The sequence below is a fragment of the Coccinella septempunctata genome, chromosome 3 (genome assembly GCF_907165205.1).
Source record: "Coccinella septempunctata chromosome 3, icCocSept1.1, whole genome shotgun sequence".
NCBI classification, from domain to species: domain Eukaryota; kingdom Metazoa; phylum Arthropoda; class Insecta; order Coleoptera; family Coccinellidae; genus Coccinella; species Coccinella septempunctata.
Genome location: NC_058191.1, coordinates 31846881 through 31866453, shown reverse-complemented (window position 1 = coordinate 31866453; position 19573 = coordinate 31846881). Strand labels below are relative to the sequence as shown.

Genomic DNA, 19573 nt, shown 5'->3' with positions numbered 1-19573 from the left:
AACGAATTATATGTTGAAGAAATTGCCTAGAAAAGGAATAGCAGCCTTGACGAATATAACAAACGGAGTGATGAGGACCGAATACTACCCAAAGAGATGGAAAACTGCAGAAATGATAGTTTTCAACAAGCCTGGAAAGGAACGGAAATTTCCTCAAAATTATAGACCAATCAGCCTACTATCAGCACTAGGAAAAGTCGTCGAGAGGGTTATCGCCGAAAGGCTGAATGAGGAAACAGAAATGTTGAAGATAATCCCACCCGAACAATTTGGATTTCGACGAGAACACTCGACTGAACTCCAATTACTACGGCTCATAGAATACGTCACCGAAGGAATGCAGACCAAACAGGCCACAGGATTAGTTCTGATGGATATCGAGAGAGCTTTTGATAGAGTATGGCACGAAGGCCTAATCTACAAGATGAAAAAAGCAGGATATTCGATCAAGCTATGCAAGATTATAAGGAACTATCTGAGGAATAGAAACTTTTATGTGAAGATAGATGGAGCAACCTCTCAAACCAGACAATTGGAAGCGGGAGTGCCTCAAGGATCGGTACTTGGACCTCTGCTTTACGTAATATACGTTTATGATATCCCGAAGAATGCTAGGAATATGCTCACCTTGTACGCAGATGACACAGGAATAGCGTTCAGACATCGACGCCCAGAGATCATACACCGGAGACTGCAGGAAGCCATAGATGAATTACTCAAATGGTGCATCAAATGGAAAATCCAAATCAATGGAAGAAAGACTCAAGCAATATTACTGCAAAAGAGAAGATTGAGGATGGAAGAAAACCTTGAAGTTGATGGACAAGAGGTTGAATGGAAAAATGAAGCAACATACCTAGGAGTGACGCTTGACAGAGGACTTACATGGAAAAACCACATCAAATGTGCTGTTGATAAAACAAAAGCCGCAATGAGTAAACTTTATCCACTCATAGGCAGAAGAAGTCATATGAATAAGAACATCAAGTTGACGATGATTAAAACTATTGCGCGACCACAACTCACATATGGATCGGCGGCATGGGGCTTCGCAGCCAAGACCCACATCAAGAGAATACAGGCCACTGAAAATAAACTCCTTAGAATGGCGATGGACGTACCCTGGTTTGTTAGGAACAAACAAATCTACAAGGACTTGGAATGGGAACCAGTTACAGAATTTATGAAGAGAAAGGCGGAAAGGATATTCGACAAAGCCAAACAACATCCAAATGAGGAACTACGAAGATTAGTTGACTACGATCCAACAGAAGAAGCTAGAAGGTCAAGAACCTACCACCGAAGACCGAGAGATCAGTTAAGGATTTAAATGTAACCAAAGAAGAGCTTAACCTATAAAAGCTATAGGCAGCAAACAACTATCAACACGACTATGATCGTGTGAGAGTCCAGAAACCATAAGAGTCAACTGGTTAATAGGCAAAATGCCCGGAACCTATGAAGAAGCAGTTAAGGGTTTTTAGTGGGTCTCGAGCTCAGAGAGTGAGAATCCCCACACTGTTCCCCCTCAGCAGAGGGTGTGTTCGTCTGTTTGCAGATTTTCCCCCTGCTACACCAAAAAAAAAAAAAAAAAAAAAAAAAGTGAAATCACCTTCGCAAAGTTCATGAAAAATTTAATCTTATACAGGGATAAATAATCTATAAAGAGATATGATGGTATTTCCGTCCAGCCCTAAATTCTATATGGAAGAATACATTTGGAAGGAAAATACAGGCTAATAGATTAGTCGAGTATCGAGTAGTTTAGAGTGTAACTACAAGAATTTAGTCGTCTAGCAAATAAGCGGGTATTTAAATTACTAAATTACTCGCTACTCGACTAAATTACTAGCCTAGTCTAAACAAGACTTACGTCCAGTTTCATAATAGAATTTAACGTCACTTTAAGATTGAAGTTTCCTTAACTGTCATTTTCAGTAAGTATAAAGGAAGCTTTGAAATTAAAAGGTTTGATTATGAAACCGGCCGTTAAAGGTTTAGTTGAAACGTCATTTTATTAGATGTCAGTTTCTGAAATGATAAGTATATATCTATGTTAACTCAATGAACAAGAGTTCGTCAATTATCTGATAATAATATGACCTCTTTAGGAGAGTCTCGAGGGTTTCAATAAATTCAGCTGTATAATTTCTCTGTATTTTTGCCATCAATGCTCATAAAGTTTTTTAGTTGTAACTGAAATAAAGATTTCGCTTAATACTCTAGCAGTAAGGAGAATAAAGAAAATTAAAATAAAATTAGGAAGTCAGTGCCCTGTTAAATTATAAACGAAGATAATTCTAACTTTTTTTCGAAAAACCAGTGATAAAGCAGTAAGAGGAAAGACGAAAGATCAGTCTGACAATGACGTTTTCCAAATATCCCCAGACGTCATGCAATTTCTAAAATGATCATATACAGGGTGAGTCTTTGACTCGTACAAATGTTTTAACAGTAGATTTTTTAGGTCAAAAATAACCCTAAGAAAATGTTATTTCTAGATCTATCTCACAAGCGGTTTTATCGAATGAAATGAATTTAGGAATATGGTTTCTCATTTATCTGATTAATATTTTTCGAACAAAATATATCACCCACGTCTTCCAGTTTTCTCATTACAACCATTACCATTATCATAAAAATACCAAAAATTCAAACAACCCAACTCTTAAAACTAAGCTGGACGCTATCTATATTTGAACGTTTTGTAAAATAAATGTATTCTTCATATTTTTTCGTATAATGCACCGGTTTCGAGTAATTTGATGTTCAAAAATTAAATAGTAAGTATCTGTAAAATTTGAAAAATTGGGAACTTTGCCTGAATACAACCCCGGTTAAAAGATCCACAGATGTATAGTGTTACAGATTTAGCTACTGATTCTGGAAAGGAAATTTAAAATGGCTATATCTTCTTATCAGTGCCGAATCGGAAAAAATGGTATGGGAAAAGTGTTTCTTTTGACCTCAAGAATCTACTGTTGAAATATTTGTACGAGTCAAAGACTAGACCTGTATACTCTTTCACAAAAGTTCAGTAATTTTATGATCGTTGCCGATTTTTGTCCACCAAACTTTCATTTATGAGAAATCAAATTCTTACATCGGGTTTCATAAAACTTTGATTGTCCGATCAACGATTTGATAGTCACTCGATCACTCAACCGAAATCACTGAGACCTTTCATTTCTTAATATATTGAAAAAATAGCAATTGAGAATAATTAAATGGATGTATGAACATCATAATTCGATGCGGGAATAATATTCTGATGATGATCATGACTGAATTATCGATAGAAAACAAATTGACGTCTATTCGTCCATCAAGCGTTGATTCCCTGAGCAAGCTTTATGAAACCCGGGGTTAATCTTGTATATCTGTTTGTTTTTGCTCCTTGTTTAATAATTTTTTCAGTTATAAAGAAATGGGTTGAAAAATGAGTTAGATGATAGGCAAGCACTCATATTTCTCAAATTTGAAAAAACATCCTTAACTTCCGTGTTGCACTGTTTTCTTGATTTTTTTCTTCACAAAATTTATAGATCATAAGAGCGATATCAAGCCCTTGAAGTTATTAAAGAAAATGCAGGATCATGAATAAACTTCGAGAAATAATTTTCACTGCAGAGATATTCAATTTTCCACGTTTCCACCCTTCATCGACGGGGTTGGGTTCATCAAAACCCGCGGCGCAAATTCTTTCGCGAGTGCGAATGATCCGTCTGTTCGCGAAGTCTGAACGTCAAAACAGATGAAGGGTGAATTCCAATCCCCCGAGTACCTAAGGCCGCGGGAGTCTGTTCTAAGATTGATTCCTAACAGATAACAAGAAATGGTTGTTGGTTATATACTCAATTATTTGGGGTTGTCTGCATTCCTCGGAAGTTCAGGAATGATTGATTCTGGAAATTACTTGGTAATTACTGAAAGGAGAAGATTTTCAATGAGAACTTTGTGCATTAGATTCTGCCGATATAAACAAATTTTATATAAACTACTTAGTAGGCCAGGAGATGCACCTACTGACGTAAGTTCGGAAAACGTCAAAACCCTCGAATTTCTGGAGTTTTTTATTTCTGATCGGGCCACTAGGTCGAGAGTATTTGCTGAGCACGCTCCTGTTATTCGGTTCTCGCCTAATGACATTTATGTTATAAATTTTATTGTTGTAAATATTTTAATTATCGTTGTAAATGATGAATACTCTGGCCGAATGATATGGTCTTCTGATGTGCAAAGAATTTGAATATGATACAAATATCTTACCCTTACCATTGATCCGCCTCAGTTCTTCTGATGCTCCAGCGTTTTTGAGAGCTTCTTCCAGTTGCATTCTCCTTTTCTTATCAACATCCAGCTGATCTTCTAATTGTCTCCGTATTTTTCGTTCTCTGCGGAAGCGTTTGAAATATATTTCTGAAAAATAAATAATTTCCATAAGTAAATATAATTTGTTATTGATTTTGATTCGACACAACGTGTTATCGCAGATTATTCTGTGATTGTTTTTTTATCTGAAACTTCCATTGATAAAAAGAAAACGAAGAATATGTCAATATGAATTCAATGTGCTACATGAGCAAGGGAGTTTTACTTTTTACTCGTACCACCCCCCAAACAGAAATTCGTCAAGTGAATGTATAAAAATTTGAATTTGTCTTTTTAAGATTCACTCAAAGTTTCTTCCGTTAAAAAAAAGAACTTAGTATTACCACCCTGTGTACAGATGAGTTACCCTTTTTGTATTATTAAATTATTGAGGACTGATCCATCTCGAACTACTGTTTCTTGACAAGTTGACAAGTTTTTCTGTAAATTCTATAGTTTTGGGACAGTCCTGTAACTTGGAGAATTACAGCTCTTGCAGATTTCTTTGTTCCTTACCATTTATGAGTGGTGTGACAAACTTATAAGATTGTACAGCGTCTTTTCGGTTAGTTTAACAATTGATTCCTGTTGAGTTTGCCGTGACCAGAGCGTTTTAGTTGACAGAAAAAATTAACGAATTCAGGAGAGTAAAAGCGCGTTTTTTATAGCCCTTATACTTTCTAGTGTCCTGTACATGTGTTTCACTTTGTGCATGTGTAATTTTTTTTTCTGGATATGTGGGATATTAGATATGTCATGAAACAAGGTTGTTTACAAATCAAACGGCAACACAGATCTCATTCATTTATTTTGTTGTTTCATAGGGTGACTTGGGACAATGCCGAATAGATACAAGCGGCGCATTGGCAGCAGGAAATATGCGGATTTTTCGCAAGATATTATTATTTACGTTATTTCCACAAAGAAATAACCAAAGAATGAAAGGAATCAAAGTTTCCTTGGTTTGTTTAGTTTTTTTACATTTGAGTTGAAATATATTTACTTTCGCTGTAATAGGGGTTTATCATTCAATATGCTTACCGAATTTCAACTATATAATCACAAATTCTAATTTTTCAAAACTATTCACCGTCCCAAGTCACCTATTTCATTTGAGAGTTGAAAAATCAATAGATTTCAACTTGTGTCCCGAGCCATCCAAATCGGTGGGTGACTTAGGACAAGAATATTTTATTTTTTTCAAAATTTATATCCGAATTCTGGAACATGGTATATATCCTAATCAATAGTCTGTGTTATTAAGCATATTCGAACCTCCTTTTCAGATAAAAATAGGTCACCGTTTTGAAAATATGACAAGTTGTCATCCCAAGTCAGCCGAATCTACGGTAGTTAAAGTTTTTTCTGGTAGACGCACTACCACACCTACCACGTGTTTGAAAATAATGAAACAATCGATAGATTAAAAGCTGTTTTTTCACGTCATTCACATATTGCGTTAATTTTCATAATTCTCCGTTTTGTAAAAAGCCGAAATTGCTTTCTTGCCAATCCAGTAGGTACTATTCGTTCTGGTACACTTTTTCCCAAGCAATCGACTAAGGAATTCATAATTTCCAACGAAATGGGCTGACTGACTGACAACGTATTGACGTGAGCCGAGAATGGCGTACCACATATCGGCTGTATGTTTCTCCAAGTCGAACATCAAAACGATTGTTATTGAACATTGATTAATAAACTTCGGTAATGAGTGTTATAATTAGTTGCACTAATAGACCGGAGCGGGGTCGCGGCCCCCCGCGTGGCAAGATGTCCCGGCACGCTGGGGGGCCAGATCCTTATTAAGGACCATTGAAAAGGGCACGGTCATTTTATCCATCCATCACCCTCTTCTGAGGATTACCTAAGGAAGTACATCAAATTTTATCCGATACTTCTTGATGTATTAAAATTTTCGATAAGTTTAATTCGTCAATATTGTTGAGGACATTACATATCGGAAAAACTTCAATAACAATGTTTTAATTTGGATGTGACAAGTCTTAAATGTACAATTTAAATATAGCAGGTATATCAGGGTATCGCAATTTTATAACTTCAAATAATAAAGTGTATATTTTCGTGAATCGCACATCGAATTGCATTGAATGCTTCTGCCAAACTGGCGTTGAATTTATACATATTTTAACGGTAGATATTCGTCTTTCTGAATAAGTGTGTCCTCAACCATCGCTGGTGAACGAAAGACTTGTTTTCTTAAAACAATAAAAGATAAACATACTAGGATGTACAGATATCTAGTTAGTCTAGTCCATGCATAAAAAAATACCGCGTTACCATAGCAACGAACAATAATTCATTAGAAGTATCAGTGTGAAGTTTGAGGTCAAAAAGTAAACCAGAGCTACGTAATGAATTGCAAGAAAGAAGATGTCCACCGAAATTGTGAAAATCTAAAAATCGGAGTATATCAAGCCATCATCGAGTACCTGTATTTAAAAGGATTAAGAGGTAAGCAGATTTACGAAGAAATGATTAATACCCTTGGTGATCAATGTTCTTCGTATGTGACCTTGAAAAATTGGACTGCAAGCTTCAAAATAGGTAAATTTCCATTGAAGATGATGACCGATCGAAAAGGCCAGTTTCTGTGTCAGTCCCCGAAAATATCGATGCAGTTCATGACATGATTCTATCAGACCGTCGAATTGGGCTAAAACGGATATCTGAAGCACTGAATATTTCATACGAACGCGTTCATCATATAGTTCACGTCAATTTGGACATCAGAAAAACAGCTACAAAATGGATCCCCAAATGTTTGAATGTTGTCCAAAAGCGCGCAATGGTAGAAGCATCGCGTTCGATCTGTGCTCGATTTGAAAACGATGTAGACTTCTTAAACCGAATTGTTACTATGGATTGGACTTGGGTGCATTTCTACGATCGAGAAATTAATCAACAATCGATGGAATGGCGATACTCTGGTTCCCCAAGACCTAAGAAGTTGTTCGTGTCCAAAAATCTGCTGGAAAAGTTCTTACTTCAGTTTTTTGGGATTGCCATGGAGTGATCATGACTGATTTTCTGGATAAGGGTAGAACAATAACCGGAGATTACTATTCGACATTACTGACCACTGTACGGGAAAAAATTAAAGAGAAAAGAAGCGGAAAGCTATCCAAAGGTGTTTTGTTTTTGCAAATTGATTTAGAGTTTGAATTACTAGAACAACCTCCTTATTCACTAGGTTTGGTTCCGTCCATCATCTCTTTCCTCAAATGAAAAAAAGTTTAAAAGGTCGTAAATTTCCTTCCAACGAGGAGGTAATAAAAGCTGTGGAGGTCTGGTTTGCAGAGCAAGAAGAAACATATTTTTGAAAGGTCTAAAGACGTTGCATGCTCGCTGTAATAAATGTATCCAATTAAGAGGAGAACATGTTGAGTAATAAGATATTTTGACAATTTTGTTTGGTTCTATGGTAGGCTAAGAACTTTTCAATATATTCTAGTATATCTTTACGGATCATTTAGAATTTAGAGAATGATTTATGTTCATGTTTTCAGATTTTTTTTTAAATTACTTTTAGTATTTTTTTGCATTATTCCCGCATACTGTAATACAAATCTGGCATTTTGCGATACTAGCAGACGAAAGATCCACAAATAAGATTCACACCTGATGTTTGATGGTAGAGTGTAGGTACTGGTACTCTTAACCCATATGAGAACCCAAGGCTCTCGTCTAGAAAAACAACCATATCGTCAAGTTCGACGTCTGGGGTAAGAAACTCTGGGTGTGAATAATCAGAAAATTGAATATAATTGTGCCCGGTTGGTCATTCCAAAAATTAACATATGTACGTTTAGTCACAGTGAGTCAGGCGAAATCAGCGTGGTCAGATCGTTGGATGCACCTGTTGGTAGACATGGTCGACTGTAAAAATGAGAGGTGGGAGTGGCCTGAATGCAGTACAATAATTGTCGTAGCAGCCAATAGCGTTGGAAAGGTAATTCCAGGTTACTGTACTTAATATGCACTTAATGTTGGCTTTATCAGATGCAAGACCCAAGCTATGCTTTTCTCGCTTCACCTAATGCATGCTCAAGATGGAAGGCCTTCAATTGTGATCGATATTGTTCTTCCACGAGTTGGAATGGATAATTCAGTGTGTTTTCTTTGTAATCTTCAGTTTTCTTTTTTGATGATGAGTTCTTAGAATATAGCATGAGAACAAAGAACAACATGTGTTGAAATTTTTATAGCTCACATTCACAGTGAAAATAAAGATTCAAAAAACAGTGACCACCACTTTTTCCTCACAATTCATGCTAGGGATTCATCTTGTAACTTGTTTTGTTATGGTTTTTCTCCACCTTTCTTTGAATTTGATCGAAATGATCGTTGAGTTATTTCAGAGAATAAAGCTAAATGGTACCCATTTCCTTGACCTAATCATTGCTATATAGTAGAGTCAGAAAAAGCTGAATAGTAACGCACAATAGTCATATCTTCATTATTTACCAGAAAAATGCTGGAACCGGGCAATTTTTATTTAAGTTACGGAGGTTTTCATATTTAATCGAGAAATTTTGTAGCTGATTTTTTCAAATGGCACCTCTAACTTTTTGTTTGAATAAACTTTTTGTTGCTGAGGATGGTTTGGAAGAGAAGGTCTTATACTCTGACCACCCTGTATAATCTAGAGATGCGATTGTAACGTAGAATCTGAACGTTCAATTACAAACGTAGGAATTTCTATATCGCACTTTCTGAATCGCGAAATTATAGCTGTGCTATCAAGATGGAGAAGGTAGATCGTAATAGGCTATATGGGTAAAATGATACCGGTAGTGTTGTCAGTGGCTATGGTTGTAACTACCATTCGCTCTAGCGTTGAAATAATTGCAGATAATTAATTCCAAGCTGCTATCTCGGCTCAATCCACCATTTTTAAAGTTGCGGATACGGAACGATCAAGTTTTTCTTTGAATGAAGTTGTCGGAGCTGTTCGATAAGCTAAGATAAAAATTCTTATTTTCAGATCCAATAATGAACGATTGAGTGCATTAAACCGAAAATCAACATCCAAAATATTTTTTCTAATTCTGACAAAAAGTGACCTTTTAAAAAAATCATAGACGTTTTGAAAAATGTAACTTTTCGTAAGTGCTTACGAAAATTATAATATTTCGAAACTGATGGTGATAAAACGATTCTTACTTCATAGCAACCAAGAAAAAATAATTATCTCCGAATTAACTTTGTCAAAAGTTATCAAAAGGATAAAATATCCTTCAAATTGTCCAAGGAAGAACCACTTGAATTTTTGCGGCAGGTATACATAAATGAATTGAAAGCAATCTATAAGAGCTTGTTGGGATGTTTTTGATACTTTTGATCTAATATTATTGTCTTTCGCTCGTTGCCCAGAAATATGCTCATTACGAAAAATAATGCTTTTCACAACGGGTTGCACAAATAATTTTTAATTTTTTTCTTCAAGATAGATTTTCCATTACATTTTAGAAATGCACTTTGTCAGAAATTGTGAACTATTTTTCATTATATTAATTTCTCAAAATTGCTGCGGCATATGCAGCAATTGCTGCATATGCCGCAGCAATTTTGAGTTCACAATTTCTGCAGATAATTATATATATTGTTTTTCCTCAAGGGTCAAAAAAGATAACTAAACTGACATTTCTTTTGAACAATTGGTATCTCAACCTAACATTCAATTTTAAAAGATATATTTTTTCTTTCATTATTATTAGTCCTGTTAACCGTGTATTGGAAAATTTTGTCGACTTTTTCTTTACTTTATGCTTTTTTATGTCATTGACAATTACTATTTATTTCAAATAGCATTCTTTCATCATTAACTACGTGTAAATTTTTTCTCCATTATTATACAAACTTGTAATTGTTCCTCATGGTTTGTTATATGAATTTCTTTCAATGAAATAAATGGTCTTAATGACTTTGAATTTCACGAACTAAAGTGCTTTCAGAAACGAAATATTCTACATCCTGCAATGAAAAAAAATCTCAAGAATAATTTTCGAGAAAGCAAAGATTCACCGCTTGGACTGGAGATATTTTGAAAAAATGAATGATTTTTTGTTAATAAACCAGGAAAAAGGTAGTGCTACCTTTAATTTGAAATATCGGCATTATAGACGTTTGGGGTGTGTAGTTGTGGAAGGGTGCAGGTTGGGTTGTTATTAAGCAGGTGTATTCGTTTAATTTTAGTCAGACAGACGTCCGAAATACCGAAATATTTTGCCTTCATTCAAAGCTTGAAAACCTATATACAAATAGTGTATAGTAAAAGTTTAGAAACGCGCAACTAAATTTCAGTTTTTGTAGTATCGTTCGATAATATCGAATAATGTTCGTTATGAGAAAAATTTAATAAACAGTTCATTTTATTATTCTATGTTTTTTCATTCACCTAGTACCTACATACAGGTACTGGGATACACAGAATGAGTAAAAAGTAAGGCACAATATTCATGCGTAATTTTATGAAATATGCTGGGACAGGTTAATTTTTATTCGAAATTTTTCTTGTATCACTGAGGTGTCATGCACCTTCGTATAGCGTAGAGGGTAGTTGAGTTTCTTTAAATGACGAGCCTAATATTTTGGATCACAAAATGATAGACCTTTTGTTTCCGAGGATGATTTAGTCATTGTTGGGGTTTTTATCAATATTTGTTCATTATAGTGATGAAATTATTGAATTCGAACTTTTTTTTGTAGTAATTTCTTTTTCAACAATTACTGTGATTTCTCAATAAGTTTTCAATAACATTTGAAAAACATCCAATACTCATTAACTGTCACTGTCACTGGCCTAAAAATAAAAAATAAGAAAGTAAACGAATTCAATAAGTTTAACCATTTCATTCTTGTAAAAAAGTTGATAAAATCCGTTTCGATCATCAAAGCATCCTCAGCAACAAAGGGTCTATTAATATATGCCAATTCTGAATTTCCTATGAATTTCTGATCATTAAAATTTTCAATTTACTTTCTATACTCTCTACAATATTATTTCCATCTTTCACAAGACCATTTAGGTTATGACATAAGCTTGTTTGTTCTTGTGGAAAGTGTGGGTAAGGATACAAATTTTTTCGATATTGTTCGAATGACTTGTTCAAACTTCACTGTTTCTGGTTTTCCCGTATAAACGCAAACTACTCAATTTAATATGAATACTGTGCTTTATTCTCCATACAGTCTAAGTTCAACGAATTCTTACAGATTCAACCTGGGAATGTATCCTTGAAAGTTCATATCAAAATTACTGTCGAACATTTGGAACTAGAATTTCATTTCTGATCTCACTCAAAGATACCATTCATAAAAAAGAATTAAATCATTAATCTAGCTGACACCGTGTCATGAACCACTTATATCCTCAGTTCGGAAAGGTGTAATTACATGTTTGGTTTCAGTTTCCAAATTAGATGCCATTGGCACTGAATAAAGTTCCATTACCATTTTTATTTCCACGCAATTTAAATATCAGCATGTAGAACGACTTTTTATCCGACGAATCATCGGCGCAGGAGGGCCAACAGCTAAAACTGAATGTATCTAATTGGTCGGTTAGTTATCATCTCCACATCTCCCCGAAATATTTTCCAAGGCTGTGATGACTTCCGTTTCGTATTGTTTCGGTAATTTAGATAATTTCGGCTAAATATTTACAACGGTTCATTTTACGTGGCCATTGTTTTGTGATATTTACAACGGTGGCATTTCATCGGCAAATATTTGTAGAACGAATTTACGGTTGAATGAAATAATAAATAATTCGACAAGGTTTTTATTGATGTTGACTGTTGACACGACCCGATTTTTGGTGGGAATAGAATTTGTGTGGAAAATCACTGGCCAAGTAGCATTCTTAATTTTTTTAGATCTAATCAGCACAGTAAACGTTGTACAGGGTGTATTTGAAGGTGAGGCTTTTTTTTTCAACAGAGGTAGAACTGGTCAAAATGAAGCGTTTTAGCAAAAATCACCTAGGTATACGAAACTTTCAAAATGACAAAATGGAAAAAAAATTGTAAATGATTACTGAAATAGATCATAATAGGACCCTACACCGTTTGTTAGCTGAAGTATCGCAAAGCAGTCGGAAAGAACTCCTGATTCGACCATGTGGTTTCGTTTAGGATATTGGCTCGTTCGATATTTACATGGTAATGAAAATGGAAACTTATGATTGCCGAATTATTTTCATTATTTTTTAGTAACTTACACGATTTTATGAAATGACTCATTTAGATACCAACTGACAGAAGAGACTTAGGACACAAGTGTAAAAAATGGAATCATACTTCAAATTCTCACCAATTAAATTCGTCTAAATTATTCACGATTTTTTCACCATGGGTATCACAATCTTCTTGTTCGAAGATTCCAACAATCGTCGTAAAAATGGGATGAAATGGGGAAACATCATATCACTTTTTCAACATAACTAACATAAGCACTTTCAAGAAACTGCCTCGATTTTGTACATTTTTTTTTCACCTTAAATTGGACGATAAAACAATTCTAATTCTCTCAAAAGTGACCCGATGCATCTGATCCGATGAACTTGGTACTGAACCATTTATTGTCCAGCCATATGTTTATGTTTTGTTTCGTTTTTGCGATACCCGAGTCACCTTCCACAGTCCCGTACTCGGGACTTTTTTTTCTGGTCTTGTATGTATTAAAGTTGGAACAATGTTAATATTGTTAATATTCTTTTTTTGGGGCCTTTCTGGAGTTAAGTCTAAGAGTAGTCATAGACTAAACTTCGGTTCAGTTGGGTCTCTAACATCTTCGGAATGTATTCATTTCATTTCTGATAAAGGCGACATTATTGTTATTATTATTATTATTATAATTCAATGAAATTTGGTCGAACTTCTAGGGATTGTATCTTAGACATCTTGTATACTTTATATACAGGCTGATTCATAACTATTGGGACATAGACTAAGGGCAGATTGTTTGGACCAAAATATGGCGATAGGACAAATATACCTCAATAAAATATTGCTGTGGAAAAAGATAGACGGCGTTAAAGTTGAATTTTTTATAAGGGGACGGAATAATATTTTCTTCGAAGTTCGAAAGTCCTTTAGTAAAATAATTAGAAAAGGCATAGAAGTCGGAGGAGGCCACGAAGAACATTTAATTTAAGTTTCTTTTTATGTTACATTGTTTTAAATTACACTTTATCGTCGAAATAAATAAATAAAATAAATAAATCGTTACTTCAAATCCCCTTCTGATGCTCTGAACTGTTCAATTGTGTTTCTCTTGAAAACGGATGAAAAAATTTACAGTGAAATTATTAGCAAAAAACGAAAAAAAAATTCAACTTTAACGCCCTCTATCTTTTTCCACAGCAATATTTTATTGAGGTATATTTGGTCCTATCGCCATATTTTGGTCCAAACAATCTGCCCTTAACCTATGTCCCAATAGTTATGAATCACTCTGTATACAAGTTTTGGTTGTACGACTTATTTTGATGAGTTCTAGCTTCTGTCAAATCAAAAAAAATGCCCCACCTCTGAAAACAACCTGTATAATAAATGATCATATACTTGAGTAAATGAGCAATTGTAAAAAGTATTGAAGAGATTCTCTTGAAAGATACTGAATAATCCTCAAACAGCGCATACTCCTTCGGAAAATCAAGTCAAAATTCAACCATTTAAAAAACCATATCATTCACATGCCTTCATTCCTCAAGGGTGGATTCATAGATGAAATATACACAAGTTTCGTATCGAATGAGTTCATGATCTCACAACCCATATGCCGTTCGCGATAAGATCGTCCATCAGTCAAACTATCAACAGAAAAAATCTTTTCCAGTGATTCATCCCTGAAATCCCCGACTTCACGCAATTTCTGTGAAGATAAAATGGGGGGGCGATCCTGAAGAATTGAAATATGAGAGCGCGAAACGTCGTAGATAATATAATCTGTGGAAATCACCCCCAGAGAAAAAAAAAAGGAGAAAAAACTATTTATACACCCTCAGATTTGTCCAGAAATCCACCCCTAATATTTAGGCTCCCCGGCTTTTTATGATATATCATAATACTGTGTGTTCTTTTCACGATCCTTATGCAATATTGTTTTTATGGGAGCGTATGAATGCGCGTTTCAGGACTCGATTGTTCTTTTCCCGGGATTCGTACAGGCTGAAATATCAGCGTTTCGGAGCTATTCACTTTTATGTGACTTCTGCATGATGACTGGAAAAGATCTGGATGATCGGAAAAAGAATTTTATTTTTATGACCGAACAAGCTATTCAGAAAATTGATCTCAGCATCTTCATACCTTCTGGTTTATTATTTCAGATCATAAATATTTTGAAATTAACACAGAAATAGGAAACAGTGAAACGATTTCAATTCGAAATTATATATACAGGGCTGTCCCAAAACTAGTGAATCAAACGTCACACCACGATAGAGTAGATCAAATACTATCGAATGACACCAACATCAGTTAGGCGAAAATGTACCGTTTCTGAAAAAACCTAACCTAAAGTTGCCGATTTTCGAACTATTTTTTCAATCACAAGGCCAATTTGTGATTAAGGATAGCGTTTTTCTCCCATATTATCTCCCCTATAGAGGAAGTTTATTCTGAGTAATAAAAATCATGTAGAAAAAACAATTGTTTTAATTTACATATATACTTAGGTTATCGATTAACTACTTAAAATAATTTTAATGAGGGGAGATAAAACAATAATCTTAGTTCAATATAATTTGAAATAGATATTCTTTTTCACAAACTGGCCCTGTGATTAAGAAAAATAGTTCGAAAATCGGCAACTTCAGGTATTTTAATAAAATTCTGATTATTTTGGAAACGGTACATTTTCGTTGAACTAATGTTGGTTTCTTGCGATAATATTTGGTCTACTCTATCGTGGTGTGACGTTTGATTCACTAGTTTTGGGACATCCTGTATTATTAAAGGAGAAAAATAGTAAGGCTTCGAAATTTCATGTAGTTGACAAATTTTAAGCCTCTATTGGTACACCTAAAAACAATATTTTCTTCATTTTGTGGCAACAGAATATCTATAGATATGATAGGTTAGCTATGTACACAACGACAATAATTGAATGTTGAGAAAACAGAGTTAAATCTCAAAATTATTGGTAAAGAAACCCTCGAGTGTTTATTTAAAAAAAATAAATGTACTTTCTCACGGCAATGAGAACAATGATTAGTACAAAGAGTTTATAAATGAAAGTAACATTACACTGGACTGTGAATTATTCTTTACATACTACCAAAAATCGTGTTATTCAGAAATTTGATGACAATCTGATTATCGTCTTATCAGTTTTCATTAAAATTTCTCGAGACCTATTTTTCCAAAACCAAAATGGATTGAAACCAGCAAAATGGGGATATTTTCGATGCCCATGTAAAAATAATTTATAAAGACACTTTAATATATATTTATAGACGGAGTAACGAAGACAGATGGCCAAAGATATCGTCAAAATTTCCTTGCTCATTACTCAATTTATCATTCCTCTAGTGTATTGCCAGATTTCTGAAGTATAGGAACTTTCTTAAAATAACAATAAAATATTTTATTTCAATTCAATAAATCAATAAGTATGATTTTAAATTTCAGTATATTTCCCATTTAATGTTTGCTGCTAGCAAATGCTTATCAATGTCGTCAAAATTTGGGATAAATTCTTGCATACAATACGGCAACGTTGTCAATTGTCATATCCAGATGAGCTGGGCCAATAGAGTATATAAAAGCCATCTTTCGAAGCGTTGCCTTCTTCACTTATAACCATAGTAACCTGGTTCCAGGTTGCCAATGGATGTGCAAGAACAACAGAAAGGAAATATTGATGTTTCTCGTCTTTTTCCAGTTATCAATGAATTGATAGTAAGCTTTATTAATTATAGTGATCAACCCAGGGGTCTGAGCTGGTCTTTCATAAATTGATATGGCCATGGATGATCAATGATAAAAGATCGTATGCCATTTGAAAATTATTGTCATTCTTAGCAACAAAAGTTCTGTCCATTTCTGTCACAAAAAGTTAGGATTGCCTTAACCTAAACTACCTTCCATACCTTGTAGAGGGTGCACAACAAACTCCAAATTATACCTACATAAAAAGTTGGGTCACTTGAAATGAAAATCAACCTGTTTTTTTTTTCTCTAAAACAAGGTGAATATCGAAAATATTTATTTTGTGGGTTACTTTCAACTCACGCTGTACCTACATCACGACATTCTAGCCTTTGAACACTTATTCGTTATGATATCAGAATTTTTTCAAGGTATTGAGGGAAACATGAGCAATCATATTCCGCTCATCCACTCGAAGACGTTCATATCATTGATTCATTCCTTCCAAATGAAAATCAAATCGTATTGAACTCGAAAGTTCAATTAATCGCAAAACGCCATGCAATCGTGTTTGACGTGGTCAGAATAAGGCTAAAATTACACCCGGAAAATTAGAATGTAAACAAACGAGGCAATATCTACTTGCAAGGAGGGTGACTCAAAGTTATCTTGGAGGAAATTCCAACGAAGGGCATTAATTGAAGTCGTTGCAAAGTCCAGGAGTTGTCTAGAGTGTCAAAGGCGGCTCTTTGTCGAGGGAAACTGACCGCTCGGCATATTTGAAGCTTTGATGTCCACTGTCTTAGTGTTGTACATGACTATTTGAAGGTGTTGTGGTATTTAGCAATGTATGAAAGCTCTGTTTGTCTTTGGGGCAAAGCCACCGCGATTTGTTCATGCAAGCTTTGTGACCGGCTAAACCAAAGGTGGAATGATTTTTTCATGCACATGCAATGTCGCTATGAGGAATCGTTTTACCGCCTCCCTCTTCGCTTTGTGAATAAGCCGGCTTTTTGATTAGTGATGCATTGAAGAATCATTTGGTCGGTAATGGGGTGAACTGCACCCTACATGCGGGGTAATGTAACGCCATATTCATAAAAAGATAGAAATGTTACCCATACAGTCCGCATTTTTTACCATTTCTATTCCAACTGGTGCTCATTTATCAAAATTCATAATTGATTGGCAAGTAAACTAAATGATGATCGAGGGACATAAATCTGGACAAACAACTCTGGAATCATTATACTATGCATTTCCATGTTCGAGAATGAGGAATGATTTCCCGAAACATTGAAATCTTCAGTGATGTTTAGATTAGAAATTAGAACATGCAATTAGAATGCAAAAATGCACGAGTTAAGTAGGAAAGAAAAATTTATGGAATGTGGATTGATATTTATATGGTTTAGCTAGACTCCATAAGTTTCTCAATGAATGGTCTTTTCTTGAAAAGTATTTAGATTTAGCCAGATTAGACGTAGAAGATTTCTTCTACCTAGCTCATGAAGATATAACCTCTTGGAAAATCTCGAATGAATGAGGCTGGTGTATAATGAGTTTTAATGATCTTCAAGAAACTCGTAAAATCACGCTACACTGGTACCTAGGAGAAACAGGATAATTGAAATGGAAAATCGAAATTGATAGTTTACATTAAATTTGCATCTCGTAGTACTGCATCAAATCTTTCTGTATTCACACAACATGTCTTGAAATCTCTAGACTGGAGAAAACAGATTTATGTAGTCTACACTTATAAGTAGTACTGACTACAGTTAGGCCTTCGATCTTTTTCCTCATGGACAAATATTTAGAGAGTTATCAGGCTATGGTTTATCTGATGTTCTTTTATCTGGAGCCCTATATGACAGGAAGCAGTACATTGAATATGAAGGGATGAAGTAATTTTCGTTCACTGCGACCTCGGGAGTTCCTCAGGGATCTAATTTGGGACCACTCTTGTTGGTTCTGTTTATTAACGATATTTCGGATATCATTTGTTTCAATAGATTACTTTATGCTGATGTTTTCAAGGTATATTGAGAAATAAGAAGTTTACTTGATTGTTTTCACTTGCATAATGATCTTGAAAGGTTATGTCGCTGGTGTGTTGAGAATAAATTGTTTCTGAATGTGAAAGAACTTAAGAATAGATAGTAGATATAACCTCTGGTGCTATGAAATAGTGTGATTTTCGTTGAAAGCGATTTCATCCGTCTATCAAGTTTTAAAAAATAGACTGACATATTTCAGTGCTGTGTGGAATGCATCCTTTCCATAAAAAATACATCGATTGTATTTTGAAAGGGTTATTATACAGATGGAAGCTACACCTAGATATGAGTTTAAGAAAATCAATTATTTCTCAGAGTTCTTTCATTATTAGCAGGTCTAATCCTATATTTATTCTTGACTCGACGCTTATACCTATTTTTAGGAATCGTGACATGATACGAAAGCGATAGAACGTTTTCTGTAAGGGATGTCGTAAAGCTGGAAGAATCTATAACATTTTATATACCTGTATCTGAGCGCAAACAGAAATAGAATTGTTATCGAGAGTCGTCAGAAGCGTCGTAAATAGGGCGATTTGGCGAGAATCTTCGAATCAAGTTTTATTGGCCGAAAAGCCAAAGATATGTGTTTCTCTTTTCCGCCGTAACGCGCCCCCACGTATGGGTTCTTATACAGCCCACCAGGGTTGTAATTGGATTGTTTCGCAACTGATAATACGGAACAACTTTAAATGTTTGTGGAGTCTATTTCTTCGATTAACATTTCAATTATTTCACTTAATCAAAAGTAAAAAGTAATTTTATGGTAGACCCTTTATTATCTCCGATGATAATCAGCAAGTTTCTATCATTCAGTTAATCCAAAAACCTGAGTGAATTTCATGTAAATCCGCGAAATTTCAGCAGAGCTTTCCCAAATTCAATTGGATTTTGGAGATCATATTAAAGTGGCTCTAACGCCACTGGCGTAGACACCCTGTATAGATAAATTATTGTGAATATGGGGAGAATATTCAAACATGACTGAAGAAGTGGGAAGAGTTGCTTGGTTCTAATTTCTCGAATTAAAATTTTCAATTTCATTTCATCCTTATTGAGTTTCAGGTGGTTGTATGTTTGTGGTAAATCATAGCGAAAACAAGAAGATATTTTCATTCCTATCCTACAGTTTCCAGATATAAGATTGCTTCCTTCATCGATTATAACCAATACAGTTGGAGATGGGGGTATGCAGTCCAACCCTGCGTATTATTCAGCAAAATCGATTTCGCCCTAAGGCAA

The 19573-nt window shown here is 34.8% G+C and overlaps 1 protein-coding gene across 3 annotated transcripts in view; it reads right to left on the bottom strand.

Moving 5' to 3' along the window:
• LOC123309195 (dachshund homolog 2) overlaps nucleotides 1-19573 on the bottom strand; it is a 262136-nt gene that overhangs the window by 21794 nt on the left and 220769 nt on the right. For 2 of the 3 annotated variants that reach the window (XM_044892170.1, XM_044892172.1), the window contains exon 9: nucleotides 4270-4419. In XM_044892170.1, the coding sequence (XP_044748105.1) occupies nucleotides 4270-4419 (150 nt within the window). The remainder of the gene's footprint in view (nucleotides 1-4269; nucleotides 4420-19573) is intronic. The other variant, XM_044892171.1, reaches the window with a different exon arrangement.